Source organism: Bos indicus x Bos taurus, chromosome 22, assembly GCF_003369695.1.
Source record: "Bos indicus x Bos taurus breed Angus x Brahman F1 hybrid chromosome 22, Bos_hybrid_MaternalHap_v2.0, whole genome shotgun sequence".
In the NCBI taxonomy this organism is placed as follows: Eukaryota; Metazoa; Chordata; class Mammalia; order Artiodactyla; family Bovidae; genus Bos; species Bos indicus x Bos taurus.
Genome location: NC_040097.1, coordinates 7,299,292 through 7,319,428, shown reverse-complemented (window position 1 = coordinate 7,319,428; position 20,137 = coordinate 7,299,292). Strand labels below are relative to the sequence as shown.

The following is a 20,137-nucleotide window of genomic DNA, read 5'->3' as shown; positions in this document are numbered from 1 at the left end:
TTTCAATTGTGACCCATTTTAAGTTGCACTGTATAGGAGCCAAATTCAACCTAAGCTCTCAAAGCGTTATCTACACTAGCTCGTCTGTTCCTGAGATAGGGATGATGGTAAACGTCCTCCCCCAGCTTTGAGTGTCCCAGTGTCTGGTTCTGTGCTCCTTCTCATTTCAGTGTCTATCATGTGGGGCTCACTTTCTAGTTTACAGGCTGCCTCCCCAGTGATTGTATCCGCTTCTGTTTGTCTTCTGAGCCTCTGAAATGCCCCCTGAATGACCTATGCCCATTCATTGGCTTTCATCTACCCAAGCCCAAGCTCCCTTTACCCCACTGACATAATCCACCTCTTTCTAGACCTCTGCCTCTTCCAGAACAGTGGTTCTTTTTTGTCTTCTTAGCCACACCATGCAACATCTGGGATCTTAATTCCCTGACCAGGGATAGAACCTATGTCCCCTGATTGGGAGTCCAGAGTCCCAACCACTGAACCACCAGGGAAGTCCCTAGGATAGTGCTTCATAAAGAGTGGGCCACAGTCAGCCCTGGAGGTCGGTAAAAATTGCAGATTCCAAAGACCCAAGCTTGACTTCGTGATTCAGGATTTCTGGACGTGAGGCCACGGAAGCATTTGTACAACACTTTCCCCTGATGATTCTAGGCATAACAGTTTGAAATACACTGCTCTTTCACCAGTTTCCGTTTGCGGTTGTTTTGTTGTTGTTTGTTTTTAAGGGAAAAGGCGCTATATTAGAGATTTTTTTTTACCAAGAATGTAAGAAGAAATAGCAGTGTGGAGCGGGTTGTTCAAAGGTCTGTCCAGGAATATGGCAGCTCTGGTGCTGGTGGCCTATTTCAGCCAAGTAGGAAGTCTGGGAGAGGAGAGAATTAAGTCTGGGACGCCCCCACGAGTCCGCTGGAAGGTCAGGAGTCAGCAGTCGTGGCAACGGCCATTCGTCGGGGCCGCCAGACCACAGGAAGTGCTGGGCAAGGCCGGAGCAGCAAGACTGGCTAGGCTGCCCCGCGGCTCTTGGTAGGGATTGGGTGCCAGGCAGCCGCGCCTTTCCCGTTACTCTTGGCAACGGCGGCCGCTCATGTAGTCGGCGTGGCGCGTGAGGGCGGGACTTCCCGCGCCTAGGAGCAAGTGCGCACGCGGCGGTCGGCTGGTCTCGCGGCACTTCTGTCGCGTGATCTTGAGAACCAATCAAAGTGCGTAACTCCCTAGTCACGTGCGTCTGTTCCCGTTAGCAACGCTTCTAAACAACCCGCCCTACTTCGCGTCTGGCGCGGTCCAGTGTTTCTCGACGACCCCGGGCTTGGTGAGGCTGAGCCTGGCCTCTGCCGCTTTTCCAGACCGTTGACTTCCCCCCCGCGCCGCAATGGTGAGTAGCCGGCCTGTCGGCGCCACCGCGCACCGAGGAGAGACTCGGAGCCGGGGCCTCGGAGTGATGGCGTGGCTTGCGGCAGAATTTAGTCCGGCCCTGGGCCTCTCTGAGGAGGGGACGCCACGCCGGGTGCGAGAGGCTATTAACCTCGGTGTGAAGCCCTTCTGGGATAATTCTTGGTGGAGCCCTCTTCTAGCAGCCGCGCTCCGCCTAGTCACTATTTCTTGCTGCTGCCTGAAGGGCCTTGGCCAAGTCACACCTCAGGTGGCTGGCGAAGAGAGCTGGGGGAACCATCTGCCAGCAGAAGGCGCAAAGCGGTTTCTTGTTCCATTCCAAAAACTCAAGTTTATGCACGCGCGCACACACTCACACGCATACCCCCCCCCCCCCCCCCGCCACACACACACCCTTTGGCAGTATTAATTATGTTAACGAGCCAAGGAGGAAGAACGTGATTGAATACAACTTTCTTATGTGAGAGTGACACAAAAATCCCCAGGCCCCATTTTATACCTGAGAAAACTTGAGTGACATTCCTTGTGTTCTGACCTGTTCAAAAGAAGGCATGTTTTTCCTGGATGCTTGAACATAATCCCGTTTGTCATTCCAGCCGATATAGAATGCCAGCTTAAACAGCAGCCGTCCTTACAACAAGACACCGTACTGAAGTGTTGAGAAAAAAAAAGATAAATCCGGAGTTGGGGGTGCCACTGAAATAGGCTACTGAAATACTTCCGCAACCAGAATTCCTCTTTAGGCCACGGTGTATACCAAGCAGTCTTGCAGCTGAGGGTACAACTGTGAACGAAACAAACCATTCCCTACCATTCTTGGAGCCTGTCCCACACATTCTGTTAGTTTCCATAAAATACCATGAACAAATTGAAAAAATGGTGATGTCACAAGAAAATTGACATCTGCTTGCATTCTTATCTGCTGTCATTCCATTTCCCAGGCTAATGCTATTTCTGCTACTGAAATCAGCTGCTTATTTCTGTTCCCTTCACTCCCATCCATTTTAGACTAACTTTTCTGTCTTTTGTTCTAAATTTCATTCTCAGTTTCAGTAATTTTTTCTTCTTGGTCTGGGGTCAGTCTTTACTTGACAGAAGAGAATAGACATTCATTGGGCACTTTGCGCAAGGCACTATATGAGAAAACTGTATGGTATAAGAAATGATTCATGCTGTCATGAGCTTACAGTCTACTTGAAGGAGCAATACCTAAGGAAAAAAAAGACAGCTAATAGTTTTTGTTTAGTCACTAGGTCGTGTGTGACTTTTCGACCCCATGGACTGCCGCACACCTGGCCTTTATTATCTCCCGAAGTTTGCTCTAATTCATATCCGTTGAGTCGTTGATCCTATCCAACCATCTCATCCACCTACGTGCTAATTTTTGGAGGAAGGCATAAGTAGAGTTAATGAGGGCATGTTGGGAGGCTTCCCAGAGTAGGTAAAAAAGGTTTGATCTTGAAGGATGGGTAGGAGCATGCTTATACTTCTGAGAGCCAATTATATGCATTTCTTCTCACCTCTGCAGTGCAGTCGATAGCTTGAAACCAGCCATGCTGGGAGCTTTTACACTGGAAATTAGCAAGGGCTGCAGATCAGTTTTGTACCCCAACCCTCACCAATGCCTGTTGTTACGCATTCACCAGCCACCACTGGGTCGGATTCAGATTCTTGAACAGGAATGGAGAGGTGCTTTTAGTCAAGGATTGGGGTAATGAGAGTGAAAGTATAGGATGTTCAAGGCTGGTAAGCAGACTAATCTAACTGAATAGGCATGTTCTTAACAGAATCTTAGGAAATGGGGTTAGAGAAAGGGTTTGGGGAGTATGGAGGGCTTATGAGTATAGATTTAACACTGTAAGCAAGAATAATTGAAACTATGAGTTTTTTGTTTTTTTTTTCTTAGCAAGTTGTGACATCATTTTGAGATTTCCAATTGTAGGATATTCTTGCTGACAGTTAACCTGAGTATAGAGATAACATCATTTCTAATGTAGGTATTGAGGTTTATTTCAAATGCCTGGTGAAGATGTGTCTTCTTGTGAGTCACAACTCAGGTTGATTGCAACTGTAACATATCTGTGTTCTTTTATTTATTTAAATTATGCCATTTTTCCAAAAAGGATTTGAAAAGCTGAGTGTAGACTTTGGAGTTAGGTTTCCTGGTTCAAGTCTCTGCTCTCCCACTTGCCAATTCAATAGCATAGAAAAAAAAAATTTCTTTGTTCCTCAGTTTTCTATCTGTAAAGTAGGTTTCTATTTACTTTTTCATAGGGTTGTATTGCAGACTAAATGAGATCATGCCTGGCACTTTGTAACTGCTGAATGACTTTTAGATGTTGTCATCATTACTGTTTCTAATGTCTAACATTAGAAATTAGAAATTTGACATTGCCATTTGAAATAGTTCGAGGAGTGTCTAACAATCCATATAAACTAAAACATAAGAAACTTATTCCTTATTTCCATTCACATTGTCCAGCCCTAAGGCAAAACGTTAATTACCAGTTTAATCAAATAAGGTAGAGTCAGGAAATGTAAGTACACACCACAAATGTGTTGGTTTACATTGGCCAGAGTACCTCAACTGGTTGTTTTGAAGCAGTCTACTGGATAGGTAACCATTAGAGAGCATCATGATATCTTGGATAATTCTTAATTTACTGAACTTTAACAGAAGTATTAAAAATAATGTGGGGGAGAAAGACTTGATGGAGCCATTCATGTGGTTGGGGGGTACTGGTCTGTAGGCCAGCCTGTGATACTTGAGAGATGCTTGTAGGTAACACCTTGAAACAGATCATGTCATCCAGGAGAGGATATAGATGGACAAGAGTAAGGGTCTAAGGGCAGCGTCCTGGGAAATGCAGCTGCTTAAGAGGCAAGCTCGAGAAGACAAGGCTACCAGTGAGATCAAGAAGGGAAGGTGGGGTTAGCAGGCAGAGAATGGAGCAGGTCAGCAGACAGCAAAGCATCAGCCACAGTAGTTGGACTTGTTATTAAGTTGCTGGTGAGCTTTGCAAAGGCGGTTGGAGCAGCATATAGAATGGAGACCTAAGAGTAGAAGAGAGCTAGAGAAATGCAGTGGTAGCTGGGGGGAACCTATGGTTTCGTTTTGGTTTCACACGAATGAGGTTTGTGTGCAGCCTTGTCTATAGTCTGAAGGGAAGAAGAAACCTCTGTATAGTGTTGAGAGGAGAAGTGATTGGTTGAAGTCCCGCAGGAGCTTAAAAGAGAACAGATTAAAGCCAAGAATGACCTTCAAAAGAAGGAGCTCTTTCAGTTCACTTGTCAGGCACATGTCCACTGTGTGCCAGGCACTCTGAGGAGTCCTGGGGATACTCAGGGAACCAGAGGGACAAGGTCCTGGCCCTTGTGGTCTTATGTTCTGCATCTACAGGTAAGGATGTATGTGGATGCAGCAAAGCCACGGTGAGGGGCTTAGAGGGTGAAGGAGACGGTGCCCAGTGACCTTGGTGGTGTTCTCCACAATGTTGGAGGCAGCCCTGTGCGCTGAAAGTAAGAGATAAGCCTGGAAAAGAGGACTGCAAAGTATACCTTTGTCTCCCATAAGAAGGCTGTGACACATCAAATTACTCTTAAAGATAATTCAGCTTATTTAGTCCCCTGCACTAGATGTTCAGTTTTATAATTTCTTCTGTAATTTTCAGTGTAGCTGTAACATGAAAAAGAACTTCATCAGTCTCGAGCTTATAGTTGCCAAGCTCTCATCTGGTTTAAAAGCAAGAGCAATTGATGGCTGCTTCAAAGTCAAATATACTTTTTAAGGCTGTGTGAGATGGAATAAGGTTAAGTTGCTCTAATAGAGTTTTTTTTTTTTTTTTTAATAAAATGTGCCTTAAAGAATACAGAAGTTTATTTCTCTCACACTTAACAGCCTTCTCACTGCTCATCTCAGGTATGTGGGTCTGTGCTGCTCCATGAGGTTATTTGGGGTACAGTTCCCTTTCATCTTGCTCCCCCAGCCCCGAGGCCATTGTGCTGTCTGCATGGTTCAGCAGAATCTCACTTCCAGGTTTCAGAGAAATTGGGTGTGGCAGACATGTGCCCTGTGTATTAAGGCTTTAGAAATAGCTTTCATTCCTCTGTTCCCATCTGTTGCTGAGAAGTAGTCACGTGATCACGCCTGACTTTAAGAGTGCTGGAGAGTGTTTTCTAGTTGGGCAGCCAATGCAGGAGATGTGGGTTTGATCCTTGGGTCAGGAATATCCCCTGGAGAAGGAAATGGCAACCCACTCCAGTATCCTTGCCTGGGAAATCCCATGGACAGAGGAGCTTGATGGGCTACAGTCCAGGGGTCACAAAAGAGTTGGACGTGACTTAACGACTAAACAACAGCAAGCCATGTGTCTGGAAAGATGGAAAGAACAGCATTTAATAGACATCTAGCAGTCTGCACCACAGGAGAGCCTGTGCCTTTTCATTGCTGGTTCCTTTATTATATTTTCAAGACTAACAAATTACTTCTCTCTTTCAGGCAGAGTTGGGTCTAAATGAGCACCATCAAAATGAAGTTATTAATTATATGCGTTTTGCTCGCTCAAAAAGAGGCTTGCGGCTCAAAACTGTGGATTCCTGCTTCCAAGACCTCAAGGAGAGCAGGTATCAGAGAATTCTGAGGAGACCCGGTGGGAAGTGACAGTCATCCTTTCTGGTGGCCAGTGTGGGGCAGCTATGTCAGAGGCCATACAAACCACTGCCAGGATACAATCAATTATCCATTGTGAGCAGCTACACATAACCTTGCTGCTAAGTCGCTTCAGTTGTGTCCGACTCTGTGCGACCCCATAGATGGCAGCCCATCAGGCTCCCCCATCCCTGGGATTCTCCAGGCAAGAACACTGGAGTGGGTTGCCATTTCCTTCTCCAATGCATGAAAGTGAAAAGGGAAAGTGAAGTCGCTCAGTCGTGTCCGACCCTCAGTGACCCCATGGACTGCAGCCCACCAGGCTCCTGCGTCCATGGGATTTTCCAGGCAAGAAGTACTGGAGTGGGGTGCCATCGCCTTCTCCTTACAGATATGTAAAATTCAAGAAATCAGATTGTGGTGGGAGCAGTCTGTCACTAAACACGCACACAGGATAGTGAAGGGATTGCAGGGTTTCAGAAGAGCAGTCAGGAAGGTGTTAAGTGCTGGTGGGTTAATAATTGGCATGCTGTAGTAGAGAGTCCAGAACTGTAATTACTTGAGTTATGAATTAAAAGAGTAGAACCATAAGACATGACATTTAGCAAGAAAATACCTATACAGGTTTATATTGAAACAGAAGAGAAAACAGCAGGAAACCATGAAAAGATTGCTGACTAGTACCAAAATTGCTAGCCAGCTTGTAGCAAGAGGTGATAATTCGCTTGTTTGGACCAATAATGGGAGATAATAAAAGTCCGTAGAAAATTCAGTGATAGAGGATAAAGGGAAGCAGCCAAAAAGACTGAATAATAGAGAGACCTCAGGCTGCTTGGGGATCAGATTTTGGCACACCTGGATGTGGGGACATAAAAAGGGTCTCTAGGTGACCTGCAACTGTGGTAAGCTCTAACGTCACTCAGTGGCAGAGACCATCAGCTGTAGACTTATCTGTTCAGTTTATTTATCTAGTCTGATAATCTGGCTTCCTGACTCACAGCAGCTATAAACAGCAGTCTTGATTGGTGAGACTGTGAGATAGCCAAAGAAGGTACTTCTTTATTTACTTTACGCATTGGAGTTTGGAGTACCTTAATTGCTGTTCATAGTAATGAACTTGGGTTGCTCAAAAAGCAACATATTTTTAAGCAGATTTAGTTTGTTCTATTAAAGAATACAGGAAGATTATTGATATTTTTAATAGGGACTTAAACTTCTGGCTTTTTAAGAGTTGTTAAATTCTGCTTGGTAAACAAAACGTTAAAGCTTGGTAGATCAAATACTACTACCTTGAGTATGACTGTGAGAGAAGTTTGGTGGGGCTCCCTGCATCGTGTCCTTCTGGACACAACATGCCCTTACTCCTTGTGGAGTAAGGGAGAGGATGACCAGCATCAGGGCTATAGCTCTTCATCCACTGAGTGTCTGAAGGATAAAGGACCTTGAGGGTGGAGGCAGGGAGCGGAGAGGACTGTTCCTGTAACCCTGTCATTGACGGTAGGAGGCCTGCATGGATGCTTTCTCAAGGCTTCAATTTTTGGGCATGTTTCCGAGATTACTGGAAATGACTGTGGGGTTGAGTCAGACCCCAGTGAGACGCTGGGCACGTCACCTCCACCTCCTGAGCCTGTGTTGCATCTGCGAAGTGAGGAGATTGAAGCAAATGCCTTTGGAGTTCCCTTCCAACCCAGACATTCCTCTGTGAAAGAGTGAGGTTTTAGTACTTTTGATGATGTTCATTTTTATGGCACTTTAATTAAGTTCTGGGGTTTTTTCTTTCAGGTCTCAAGATGCTAAGAAAAGCAATACATAATTAGCACTAATTTTCTTACAGGCATTTACTAACTTTTGAATAGTTTATAAGGTCTTTGAAATGCTAGACAACTAATACAAAGAAAGGGAGGAATTACACCTCTCAGGTGACTTATGAAATAATTAAATGTGATAAAGCTAATTTTCACCGAAAAGCTGAAGAAAAATTAGATAGTTTGGGGCTTGTTTCTGAGCACGTAACTTGTATGAAAGGATGTGCACATTTGAAGAGCGAGCCACAGTTTAATCATTTAACCAGACATCAAAAACTAATTGAATCTAAATTATTTTCAAACTGTTTTACGAATAAAGAAGATAGTTCCCAGAGAGACTTCACTGTAACCGTTTCATCCCTTCGATGACACGTTGGGGGCTTCTTAGTTTTGTTTTTCATTGTAAATGGTTTCTGTTGTTTACACAGAGGTTTTGGATCGTGGTTGTTTTTCAGGCTTGTGGAGGAGACCTTCACCGTCGACGAAGTCTCTGAGGTGCTGAATGGGTTGCAGGCTGTGGTCCACAGCGAGGTGGAGTCTGAGCTCATCAACACGGCCTACACCAACGTGCTACTTCTGCGGCAGCTTTTCTCACAAGCCGAGAAGTGGTACCTCAAGCTGCAGACAGATATCTCTGAACTTGAAAACAGGTAATAATAACTGTTTCCACAGTTGTGACCATAGAGGCCCAAGCATGAACTTGAAAGCTTGTGACTGTCTCTGCTGCTGTTTTTGTTGAGCATAGACTGTGAGAAAATTCGGGTAGGATGACAGCAACGCATCCAGTTAATGAGTCAGCTCTTAGGTGCCACTCAGAGTCCTCTTCAGAGTGTCCTGCTTCCACTGTTCCTAGGTGTGATAAGGCCTCTGAGGTCTATGAGATTGCTCTGAAGGTGATTAGTAATTATTCCTCATAAGGCTTTGGTTAGCCTGATCAATATTGTAGTCAGTTTTTAGAGATAGGTCAACTAAGAAGTAGAGGTTATGAAACAGATTTGAAAAATTAATTCAACTACCATCAAATCACACTTAGTAGTAGGGAAGTTTACTTCTATTAATTGCATTAAAATTATATACCAATCTTTAAAATAGGGAAAGTTTTCTTAGAAATCTTTGTAATCTGAACAATATAAAAAAGCTCCCTTATTTTTTAAAAATACGGTAAAATCAGTGAAATTGATACTCACTCTGTGAAAAGTCATGCCAGACATCTGGAAAGACTGACCTGGAGCCCGGGGGCCATTTGCTAAGCACAGACGCAGCGCGGCTCACAGTCTGTGCTGAGCGTCACTGGCTGTGGCCTCGGGTAGGGGAGGAAACCGTCTAGCTTCACCAACTGTCAGTAGGTAATTGATGAGAAAACTTTGAGAAATTGACCTGTTAAGAAGCTTAAAAGAGTAGTTAACTACTATTCACTGTAAACACTTTTGTATAGTCAACATCCACGTACTTTTGCAAATAAGTGGAAATGTTCAGGTGGAAATCATCCGTCTTCCTTGAGAATTTACCATACTCAGTAGGTGTGAACTAATTCCATTTTTCCCAGGCTATTCTATTAAAACCAGTTTTCCTTGAACCTCTACCAGATAACAATGTATATTATATTAGAGCAGTTTGCCTTTCAGTTCAGTTCAGTGGCTCAGTCATATCCGACTCTTTGCAACCCCATGAACCGCAGCACGCCAGGCCTCCCTGTCCATCACCAACTCCGACTCATCTCCATTGAGTCAATGATGCCATCCAAACATCTTATCCTCTGTCGTCCTCTTCTCCTGTCATCCCCTTCTCCTGCCTTCAGTCTTTCCCAACATCAGGGTCTTTTCAAGTGAGTCAGCTCTTCACATCAAGTGGCCAAAGTATTGGAGTTTTAGCTTCAACATCAGTCCTTACAGTGAACACTCAGGACTGATCTCATTTAGGATGGACTGATTGGATCTCCTTGCAGGCCAAGGAACTCTCAAGAGTCTTCTCCAATACCACAGTTCAAAAGCATCAATTCAAAAAAAAGAAAAGAAAAAACAAAAGCATCAGTTCTTCGGCGCTCAGCTTTCTTTATAGTCCAACTCTAACATCCTTACATGACTACTGGAAAAATCATAGCTCTGACGAGATGGACCTTTGTTGGCAAAGTAATGGCTCTGCTTTTTTTTAATATGCTATCTAGGTTGGTCATAACTTTCCTTCCACAGAGCAAGCGACTTTTAATTTCATGGCTGCAGTTACCATCTGCAGTGATTTTGGAGCCCAAAAAATAAAGTCAGCCACTGTTTCCACTGTTTCTCCATCTATTTGCCGTGAAGTGATGGGACTGGATGCCTTGATGTTAGATTTTTTGAATGTTGAATTTTAAGCCAACTTTTTCACTCTTTTTCACTTTCATCAAGAGGGTCTTTAGTTCTTCGCTTTCTGCAATAAGGGTGGTGTCATCTGTATATCTGAGGTTATTGATATTTCTCCCGGCACTCTTGATTCCAGCTTGTGCTTCCTCCAGCCCAACTTTCCTCATGATGTTCTCTGCATTTAAATTAAATAAGCAGTGTGACAATATACAGCCTTGACATGTTCCTTTGCCTATTTGGAAGCAGTCTGTTGTTCCATGTCCAGTTCTAACTGTTGCTTCCTGACCTGCATATAGGTTTCTCAAAAGGCAGGTCAGGTGGTCTGGTATTCCCATCTCTTTCAGAATTTTCCACAGTTTATTGTGATCCACACGGTCAAAGGCTTTGGCATAGTCAATAAAGCGGAAATAGATGTTTTTCTGAAACTCTCTTGCTTTGTCGATGATCCAGTGGATGTTGTCAACTTGATCTCTGGTTCCTCTGCCTTTTCTAAAACCAGCTTGAACATATGGAAATTCACGGTTCATGTACTGTTGAAGCCTGGCTTGGAGAATTTTGAGCATTACTTTACTAGCGTGTGAGATGAATGCAATTGTGTGGCAGTTTGAGCATTCTTTGGTATTGCCTTTTTTTGGGATGGGAATGAAAACTGACCGTCTCCAGTCCTGTGGCCACTGCTGATTTTTCTAAATTTGCTGGCATATTGAGTGCAGCACTTTCACAGCATCATCTTTTAGGATTTGAAATAGCTCAACTGGAATTCCATCACCTCCACTAGCTTTGTTCGTGGTGATGCTTTCTAAGGCCCACTTGACTTCACATTCCAGGATGTCTGGCTCTAGGTGAGTGATCACACCATTGTGGTTATTCGGGTCGTGAAGATCTTTTTTGTACAGTTCTTCTGTGTATTCTTGCCACCTCTTCTTAAAATCTTCTGCTTCTATTAGGTCCATATCATTTCTGTCCTTTATTGAGCCCATCTTTGCATGAAGTGTTCCCTTGGTATCTCTAATTTTCTTGAAAATATCTCTAGTCTTTCCCATTCTATTGTTTTCCGCTATTACTTTGCACTGATCACTGAGGAGGGCTTTCTTATCTCTTCTTGCTATTCTTTGGAACTCTGCATTCAAATGGGAATATCTTTCCTTTTCTCCTTTGCTTTTTGCTTCTTGTCTTTTCACAGCTATTTGTAAGGCCTCTTCAGACAGCCATTTTGCTTTTTTTGCATTTCCTTTTCTTGGGGATGGTCTTGATCCCTGTCTCCTGTACAATGTCACGAACCTCCATCCATAGTTCATCAGGCACTCTGGCTATCAGATCTAGTCCCTTAAATCTATTTCTCACTTTTACTGTATAATCATAAGGGATTTGATTTAGGTCATACCTGAATGGTCTAGTGGTTTTCCCTACTTTCTTCAATTTCCCTTTAGTACTTCAAAAATACAGTGTTGACTACAAACTTCAGACATGTTACATTAACATTGTAGTTTAGTTGTGGCAATTATATTGTACACTCAGTAAGTACAAAAAAGTAGGTGCTGTGGGGATTCAGATTTGAGTGCATGGAACTTAGTTCTTCTACCTTTAGTAACTGGTACCATTTTTGATGTGACAAGGCTCTGTTCATCTCGCTCTGTTGTCTCTGGCATGTAATAGGTTGGTACCAGTGCTTTTATTCGTCTTGTGCGTATGATACAAATCTATTTTAAACAATTACTTTTTCATGTTTTATTTTATCTTCAAGAGAATTATTAGAGCAAGTTGCAGAGTTTGAAAAAGCGGAATTTACATCTTCAAATAAAAAGGTAAATTTTGGTCCATATCTTAATAGCCACTGTTTAGCATCCTCAAAGTGCTTAGAACGTTCAGAGGCTGAAGTGAGAACTCTCAAGGAAAAGCATTCAGCTCAAGACCAGAATTCAAAAGTTGCCTTGTGGATTTTTAGGCAAAAGAAAAGCTTTGGAAGTTCCTGTGAAGCACTTGTTTTTGTCTGCTGTCTCACACACCTGTGGGCACATGCTCACGTCCCTTCAGTCCACCTGCCTCCCACTTGTGCAAGCTCTTCACGCAGGCCTCCTGGCACTGTCCCTCCCCAGCCGCGTGACTGTGAGACGACTGGGCCTTGTTCTCCTCCTCTCTCCAGTGGAGACAGCGCTAGTCAGGGCCTGCTTCTCTCTGTAATCAGCCCTGTTGTCTACAGCAACCCTTCCACGTGTGCACTTACCATGAACGCTCTGGCGTTGCCTGGGGAAACATGCCGAGAGGAGTCCAGGAATGTACACGTACAGAAGAGTTTTCTGATTGTTCCTTTGGAACTGATTTCAGGCTAAGAAATTTCTGGTTCAGAGGGCATGAAGTCTTGTGCTTTAGTAGAATGTATGTATTGAGTTGTGTCAAGTTAGTCACCTGCAATGTAGTTTACCTAAATCCTCATCATTATTGCAATTTTGGGGGGTTTGTGCAGAAATGTTGCTTCCAGCTCCCACAGTATTAGAACCTCAGTCCCTAGGTCCTAGGATCTTTGTCTGCTCTGGCTTTGACTACCATCCCTCCCACCTGTCTCTTCCATCTGTCTGTTTGTTTAAGATACAAGGAGGATGGCTTTCATTTTGATCTACCTTTGGTTGGGCACTGTGGGCCAGGCTCTGTCCTCAGCACTGGCACGTGGTAGAGAAGCAAACCAGTAAAAGTCTAGCTGACATCCCATGGGTAGGTTTGCACAGTGTCTCCCACTTAGAAAGTACAGGGGCTCAGTGATTACACGTGCTTTATTTGGTGGTGACTTCAGTTTGGTTTGCTTCATTTCAGTCCATCATAGACAGCATGAAGCCAAAACTGGCTCCACTTCATGAAGGTGGAGCGGCAGAACTCCTGAACAAGGTAATGTTGCCGTCACTGTGAGAAATGCAGCTCTCAGGGTGTGTGCTGGCTGCCTGCGCAGCTCTAGGTGGACATGGGGTGGAAGGTCCGGCCCTGTCCACTGAGCGTAATTAGTCCGTCAAAGTAGTTGTCCTTAATGGTACTTAGTAAGAGGTTTATAAAAAATAATTACCAATATACAACTATTTTTCATGACTCTTGTGTTTTCAACATTATGCTAGATGTTGTTACATAAAAAGAAAAGTAATACCTGGCCTTTTGCCTTCAAGACCTTACGGTCTTGTTTAGAAGGGATAACTAACATTCTAGAAATGGAGACAGGAGACTGCTAACCTTTGTACCACAGGGTGGCAGAGAAGACACAGTGCCATGTGGATGAGAGTCGTGGAGGACTGGCTGTTGGGTACGGTGCTGCCCAAGCTGGGCTGAAAGGCAAAGACACAGTGAATTGTCAGAAGAGAAAGGCCAGCAGGGGACAGAGTGGGCAGCAGTCCAAGGCAGGCCCGAGGCTGGCGTGCCTTGGAGCAGAGTGCAGGCTCTCCTCCGGGCAGTGGTGTGTGTGCTAGAGTGTGGTGAGACTGCGCTGACAGGCGATGCTCGTGGTGGAGCTGGTAACGAGCGAGGGCCGTGGGCCTCTGCTCATAGGGACCCTTAGGGGCTGGACACAGGGTATGGAGTGGTGGTGATTGTGCTTAGAGGATAAGTGGCAGGTGCCATGCTGTGGAGGCCAAGAACAGAACAAGAGTTTCAGGATCAGCTAGGTGAGAGATGGCAGAGGAGGGGACTTTGGGAAAAGGCTGAGAATAGAAGGCTGAAAAAAGTCTGAGAGACTGTGAAGGAAGGAACTAGAAGTCTTAGAGCCAGAGATGACTCATAAATGTTGAGGCTGGCGGACTGGGTGAAGCTGGGATATTACTAGTAGCCAGAGCATCCAGACTCTGGAGTTTCTATGTAATTTAAAAATTCAAAGTATGAGTGAAACAATTTCAAGGATGAAAAGTACTTTGGCTAACATAGTAAAACTTGAATTTACTCACAAAGGAAATTATAAGACTTCAAGAAGAGAATGAGAAATTGAAGTCAAGACTGAAGACCATTGAATCACAGGTAACTGAGAAATACCTAAAATTATTGAAAGCATTCCTTACAGACTGAATATTGCATGTTTTCCGTTTGCTCTTGATTTTAGGCAACAGATGCATTGGATGAGAAGTCAAAGCTGGAGAGAGCACTGCAAGATTTACAGCTTGAGCACGGGAGTCAAAAGGTGAAGTCAGTTTTAGCTTTTTCATGTTTTCCAGATAGAATCAAGTTAGAAACTTCCATGAAGTCTTAGTTGCTATCATGCCCCACCACCGGCCACTCCCCAAGAAGGAGGCCACCGCTGCTGTCCTGCATCGAGACAGCCTTGTCCAGGAAAGGCCACGTGAGCGCCTGCTCAGGGCAGAGGGGGCACATGCATGGCTCACGTGCTTCGCGTGTCCCAGAGCACATGGCATCTAAGATTTGCCTAATTTTTTTTTTTTTTAAGTTCTTTTCCCTTTCACTTTCCCATTCCAATTCCAATAGGAAAGAGAGAAGAATGGAAGAGTTCTTAGTTAATTGGATTTGTTGTTGTGATTTAGTCACTAAGTCCTGTCAGAGGCTTTGCAATCCCATGGGCTGTAGCCCACCAGGCACCTCTGTCCATGGGCTTTCCCAGGCAAGAATACAGAGTGAGCTGCCATTTCTTCCTCCAGGGGATCTTCCCGACCCAGGGATCGAACCCCGGGCCTCCTGCATTGACATCTTCAGGAGTATGATAAAATGAAATTAATTTATTAGTTGTGCATCTTCAGATCCATCTGTATCTAGCAGAGTTTGTGTAAAACAGTGAAATTCAGTGTTAAAGTTCTCCAGGTTTGTCTGAGTGGAGTGACTGAGCCCCGCTCCAGCCTGGAAGCCATCGTGGGCACAGTTCTGCCTCGTGTGGCCTTTGCATGGAGATGAGACGCTATAGTAGGACCCCGCCAGCACGGCGGTTTGACTGAGTCTTCTTTGCAGCACTGGCTTTCCTAGTGGGTTTAGTGCCACTGTAAATGTCTACCAAATAATCCCCAAACTCGCTTCATTAGACGTTGGTTACCCTTTTTCTGTGGAAAATTTCAAACATGTATAAGCATAGAAAGAATAGTGTAATGTAACCCAGGCACTCGTCACTCAACTGAGCGGTAGCTCAGTCGCCAAGGCGTGGCCAGCCTGTTTCATGTTAACCTCTACTTTCTTCTCTTCTCCCCCATGATTTTTGAAACGAATTTAAGATATTACATTATTTCATCTGTAGATACTTTTTTAAAATAAAAGGATACTTCTTACATGGCTAAAATGAAAGGAAATATATATGAGTTTCAATCATTATATACCAAGGACCATAAATTTATAAAACAGCTGAATACTGTGGAACAGTTGTATAATTTCTCAAAAGTAGAACAGTTGCATTTTTGGATGATAAATTTGTTTTACAAGCTATTGAAGATTTTGCTCCAATTTTACTTTTTTAAGATTTGGCAAAAGCAAAATGAATACAGAGATACAGTGAAATAAAATCATTTTCAAGACCAGATTTCAAAAATAAGGAATTTTTCTTCTGTTGATAGCAGTGCTCCATGTTCATAGTTAGCAATTATGGACCATTTTCCTGTCTTATTAATATTATTCTTCTTTACATTATAAATGGTATCTGGTAGAAAACATGATCCAAGTAGAGAGAAGATCCAACTGCTTATGTTACACAAAGTGTACGAAAATGTGTATTTCAAATTAAGATAAAAACTTTGTCTTGTAAATGTAGCAAGCCATATACTCAATAAGTGTTAATTAGGCTCTTATAATATTGTGAAACATGTCACCCCAACTCTGGGAAACACAACCTTGTCAAATTTAGGATCTCACCTCTCTCGTTCTCCCTTTGGAATTCCAACAGCTCATAAATCATCCTTGACATACTTGGAAATCAGTGACTGCTGAGTGACCCTGTGTGTGCAGGACACCATGCACTGGGTACCGAGTGACCCTCCAGGACTGCAGCGGCAGAGGAGGCTGGTGGGGGGGCTGGCGTGCACACGCAACACACAGCCTCCTCTTTCCATCGCTGAGGTGTTGAGTCTAAAGCCGTTACTATTTAGGATGTCAGCGTGAACTTATGTGGGTGTACGTATTTTTCATAGGATTTTATAAAGGCCCAAGACTTGAGTGACTTGGAAAACACAGTTGCTGCTTTGAAGAGTGAGTTTCAGAAGACACTTAATGACCAGACAGAAAACCAGAAATCCCTGGAAGAGAATCTAGCAACGGCCAAGCACGACCTGCTGAGGGTACAGGAGCAGCTGAGCATGGCTGAAAAGGTCAGGTTTGTCTGTCCGCGTCGGACTGAGTGATGACTGCAGTCTAACTAAGGGGAATGTGGATAGCTGCAGGCTCACTGTATTTTTTCTCAAGGTATTAGGCACTTTGTGTTCTAAGAGATCTGTCACTTTTGGTAGAAAGATTGCTCTCTGACACTAAAGTATCTGTAGTAATAAAAAGCCTGTACTCCTTCCTGGTGTATGCTCACACCCACCACCCTGCACCCCCATGTTGCTTGTCCTGATCATCCCGTTTATAGTCTGGCAGAGGGTTGGGTGGTGTTTTTCTGAAGGGGTCTGTCCCTGTTTCTTAATTTACAAGCAGCATGCAGAGAACTCGGAGAAGGCAATGGCAACCCACTCCAGTACTCTTGCCTGGAAAATCCCATGGATAGAGGAGCCTGGTAGGCTGCAGTCCATGGGGTCGCTAAGAGTCGGACACGACTGAGTGACTTCACTTTCACTTTTCACTTTCATGCATTGGAGAAGGAAATGGCAACCCACTCCAGTGTTCTTGCCTGGAGAATCCCAGGGACGGCGGGGCCTGGTGGGCTGCCGTCTATGGGGTCGCACAGAGTCGGACACGACTGAAGCGACTTAGCAGCAGCAGCAGCAGCAGCATGCAGAGAACTATTCTTTTCACTTTAGGGATTAGACTCTTAAGAATATACAAGCTAAACTGTAATTAAATTTAAAATCCTCTTCTTAAAATACTTTGGGATTTAGAAAGAAGAGCATGTCTATTTTATCTGAAAATGAATTGACTGTTTCAAATAGATTTCCCATATCTGTGACATAGTATGTTTGAATTATTTGTTAATAATGTACTTGGGAAATGTTACCATTTTATTGGCTTCTCACTTGAAAGAATGTATTTTTAAAGTTTGAATAGTTTTAATTTTATATAAATACATTAAAAATAAATTAAAAAAGCACAGTATTAGTAAATTAGGGCAAAAATGTATATTTTCATCAGATGTGTTCTTTCTTTCCTTAACTATTTCTTATTAATGGACTGAAATTTTTCCTTATGTAGGAATTAGAGAAGAAATTCCAACAAACAGCAGCTTTTCGAAACATGAAAGAGATTCTTACCAAGAAGAATGATCAAATCAAAGACCTGAGGAAAAGACTGGCAAAGTAAGCTGTGCTGATCTTGCCCCTTGGATTGTCCCCCTACCGGGTTGATGTCTGTCCTTCATTAAGTCTAATCTCGTGTCTCGAGAGGTCAGACCAGTGGGGAGTTGCTTTGTCATTCAGTCCAGCAGCCTGTGCTTGGGGAAGGCAAAGGGGCTCTGGCCAGGCCTCATTCGTCACACCCACTAGGGTCTCTTTTCAGGTTCAGCTGGACCTTTAGAGTCACTCAGGGCCACCCTGGGCTGCTTTTGCCATGGATTCTCTCAGCAGGATGTTGGACAGACACCTCAGCAAGCACATAGGGCAGCACCGGGCGTTTCTGCTCAGTGGTGTCCTTGCTGCAGTCCAGGGCCTGCTCACACTGTGCTCCCACGTGACACTTCTGTTGCTTAATTGCTCAGTTGTGTCTGACTCTTTGTGACCCCGTGGACTGTAGCCTGCCAGGCTGCTCTGTCCACGGAATTTTCCAGGCAAGAATACTGGAGTGGGTTTCTGTTTCTTTCTCCACGGGATCTTCCCAACCCAGGGATCAAACCTGAGTCTCTTGCACCTCCTGCATTGGCAGGTGGATTCTTTACCATCTGAGTCACCAGAGAAGCCCCCAGATGACAATTCAGGTGCTACAAAATGAGATCTGTGTGTGGATGCCAGAGCCAGCGTGCCTTAGAAGTGCATGCCCCACGTAGGAGTGGTGTCTCTGGTACAGTTATGTGACACTCTGGCAGGGGTGTGTCCAAGAACTCCCTGCACATGGGGAAGCCTAAGCCCTGGTTTCTGCCGTGGATGTAGGGTTAGCCACAGTTCTTGTGGTCCAGATGGAGTCTTCTAATCAGGGTCATTTCTGCCATCTGTGGTTCTGCCTGGAAACTCAGCTGACATTTTACTTTTATCAGAGTTCCAGGGTACCAGAGCTGAAAAGTGAATCCCAGGTCAAACACTTCCTTAGAGAAGGGGGTTGGTTAACCTTGTACTCACAAGGCCATATCAGCTGTTTGTGTCCATCAACCTTCGACTAGATAATAATCTACTAAGCTGACACGGGTGTAGATGCCACATGTAGTAAAGACTTGGAGCCTGATGGTACGTCAGTGGTTTTCTGGTCCATTCTCTGGTCCAGGAATCCTCCGACTCACCCCCATCATGCCTTAAACGAATCTGACTTGTACCACAGCGGGGATTTTAGATGAAGGATGCAACATTACTGGCTTAGTCACTGGAAGTGTTTCAGGTAAACTCATTTGGTACAACAATTGACATTATGCTCTTAATTAAATACATATTTCTTTCCAGATATGAACCTGAAGATTAGAAACTGATGATTTCATCTGGAAGCTGCCACAACATGAAAGTACAAGCCCTTTCTCAGCTCAGGCATGTATTTGAAGCAGTTTGTTATATTCCCTCTGTTTATTTTTCGAAGATTTAGACTTTGCTTATGATATTTAGAGCTAGAGTTCCTATTTCAGTTACCTAATTGAGAAGAGAGAAAACCTCCTGACTGATTCTGGCTGGTCATCCCAAACTCCTCTCTGCGAGTACTCCAGTTTCTTAGTTCAAAGGCGGTGAGAATTCTTTAGAGTAAAGAAAGAGTTACCATTTTGCATTAATATAAAGAGTACACCTTTTCAATACCTGTTAAAGCTAGCTTTGTCTACAGTTGCGCGTTCCCTAGAATTCAAAATATAGAATTATTAAAGATAGTTTATTATAAATAAACCTTATTTTTAAAAATGAAATCCAAATTGTTTTCTCTATGTGATCAACAAAAAATATATATGTAAATTTGTTGAAAATGCGAATGCCATTTATTATAGGCATCATTTTTACCAATGACCATGAGGATTTGATTAACTCCTTGAGTCAGACATGTTTTGCAGCATACCTTTTCATAAATCCGTATTACTGATGAAGAAGGCAGAGGCATCCTTGTACTTCTACAGTTGAGAAAGTATCTGGACTCAGAATAAATGTAATCTTTACACTTCAGTTTATACAATATTCTATTAAATTATATGTTGAATAAGAACACTTTTTTAAAGATCTCTATTCAACATAGAATCAGTTACTAGACTTGAGATTCAGCTTTTGATTATAGTTTATTTATTTAGGTACACTATAGTAACTTCATTTTCAAGAGGTTTTGATTATATCTCTGTTGGCCTGCTTTTCTTGTGTTTGTTTTTGGGATAAATCATTAGAAATTAGGTATCTGGTATCTGTACTTGGATGATGCAACAATATACTATAAGGATAAACAAAATAAAGTTCATAATGCTTCAGAAGGAAAGTACTTGCTTTTAACACATTATTTAGAAAGTAATCATTCCCATTTCCACAAGATTCTATTCACCAAGAAGAGTTTACTGATTCGAGGAAAAGGTTTGTTATTTTTTTTCAAGTTTTTAATACTAGCCTTGAATTTGTTGTTTTTCTTGTAGGTTTTATATTAAAATACTGAAGGAACAAATGATAAAGGGTAAGATAACTCCCCCCAAAAAGAACACAGAAGGCAGTCTTTAAAAGGTGATTGAATGAGAGAAGCGAGGGAGAAAG

At 43.4% G+C, this 20,137-nt stretch overlaps 1 protein-coding gene across 2 annotated transcripts; it reads left to right on the top strand.

Moving 5' to 3' along the window:
- Positions 1-1,217: 1,217 nt before the first annotated feature.
- LZTFL1 (leucine zipper transcription factor like 1) lies at positions 1,218-19,866 on the top strand. Of its 2 annotated transcripts, XM_027522844.1 has the most exons (10): positions 1,218-1,375; positions 5,891-6,015; positions 8,301-8,495; positions 11,929-11,989; positions 12,993-13,064; positions 14,106-14,171; positions 14,254-14,331; positions 16,271-16,447; positions 17,484-17,587; positions 18,875-19,866. In XM_027522844.1, exons 1-10 carry the CDS (start codon positions 1,373-1,375, stop codon positions 18,891-18,893), a joined length of 900 nt encoding a protein of 299 aa, XP_027378645.1. In that variant the 5' UTR covers positions 1,218-1,372; the 3' UTR covers positions 18,894-19,866. The 2 variants fall into 2 exon arrangements, with proteins under 2 accessions (XP_027378645.1, XP_027378646.1); XM_027522845.1 differs by lacking the exon at positions 14,106-14,171 and having other exon boundaries at positions 1,220-1,375.
- Positions 19,867-20,137: the final 271 nt, after the last annotated feature.

Bases quoted from the DNA above. Each gene is read 5' to 3' on its own strand.
- LZTFL1 (XM_027522844.1), top strand. The intron at 11,990-12,992 runs GTAAATTTTGGT...GCTTCATTTCAG, and splicing joins TTACATCTTCAAATAAAAAG to TCCATCATAGACAGCATGAA. The intron at 14,332-16,270 runs GTGAAGTCAGTT...TATTTTTCATAG, and splicing joins TTGAGCACGGGAGTCAAAAG to GATTTTATAAAGGCCCAAGA.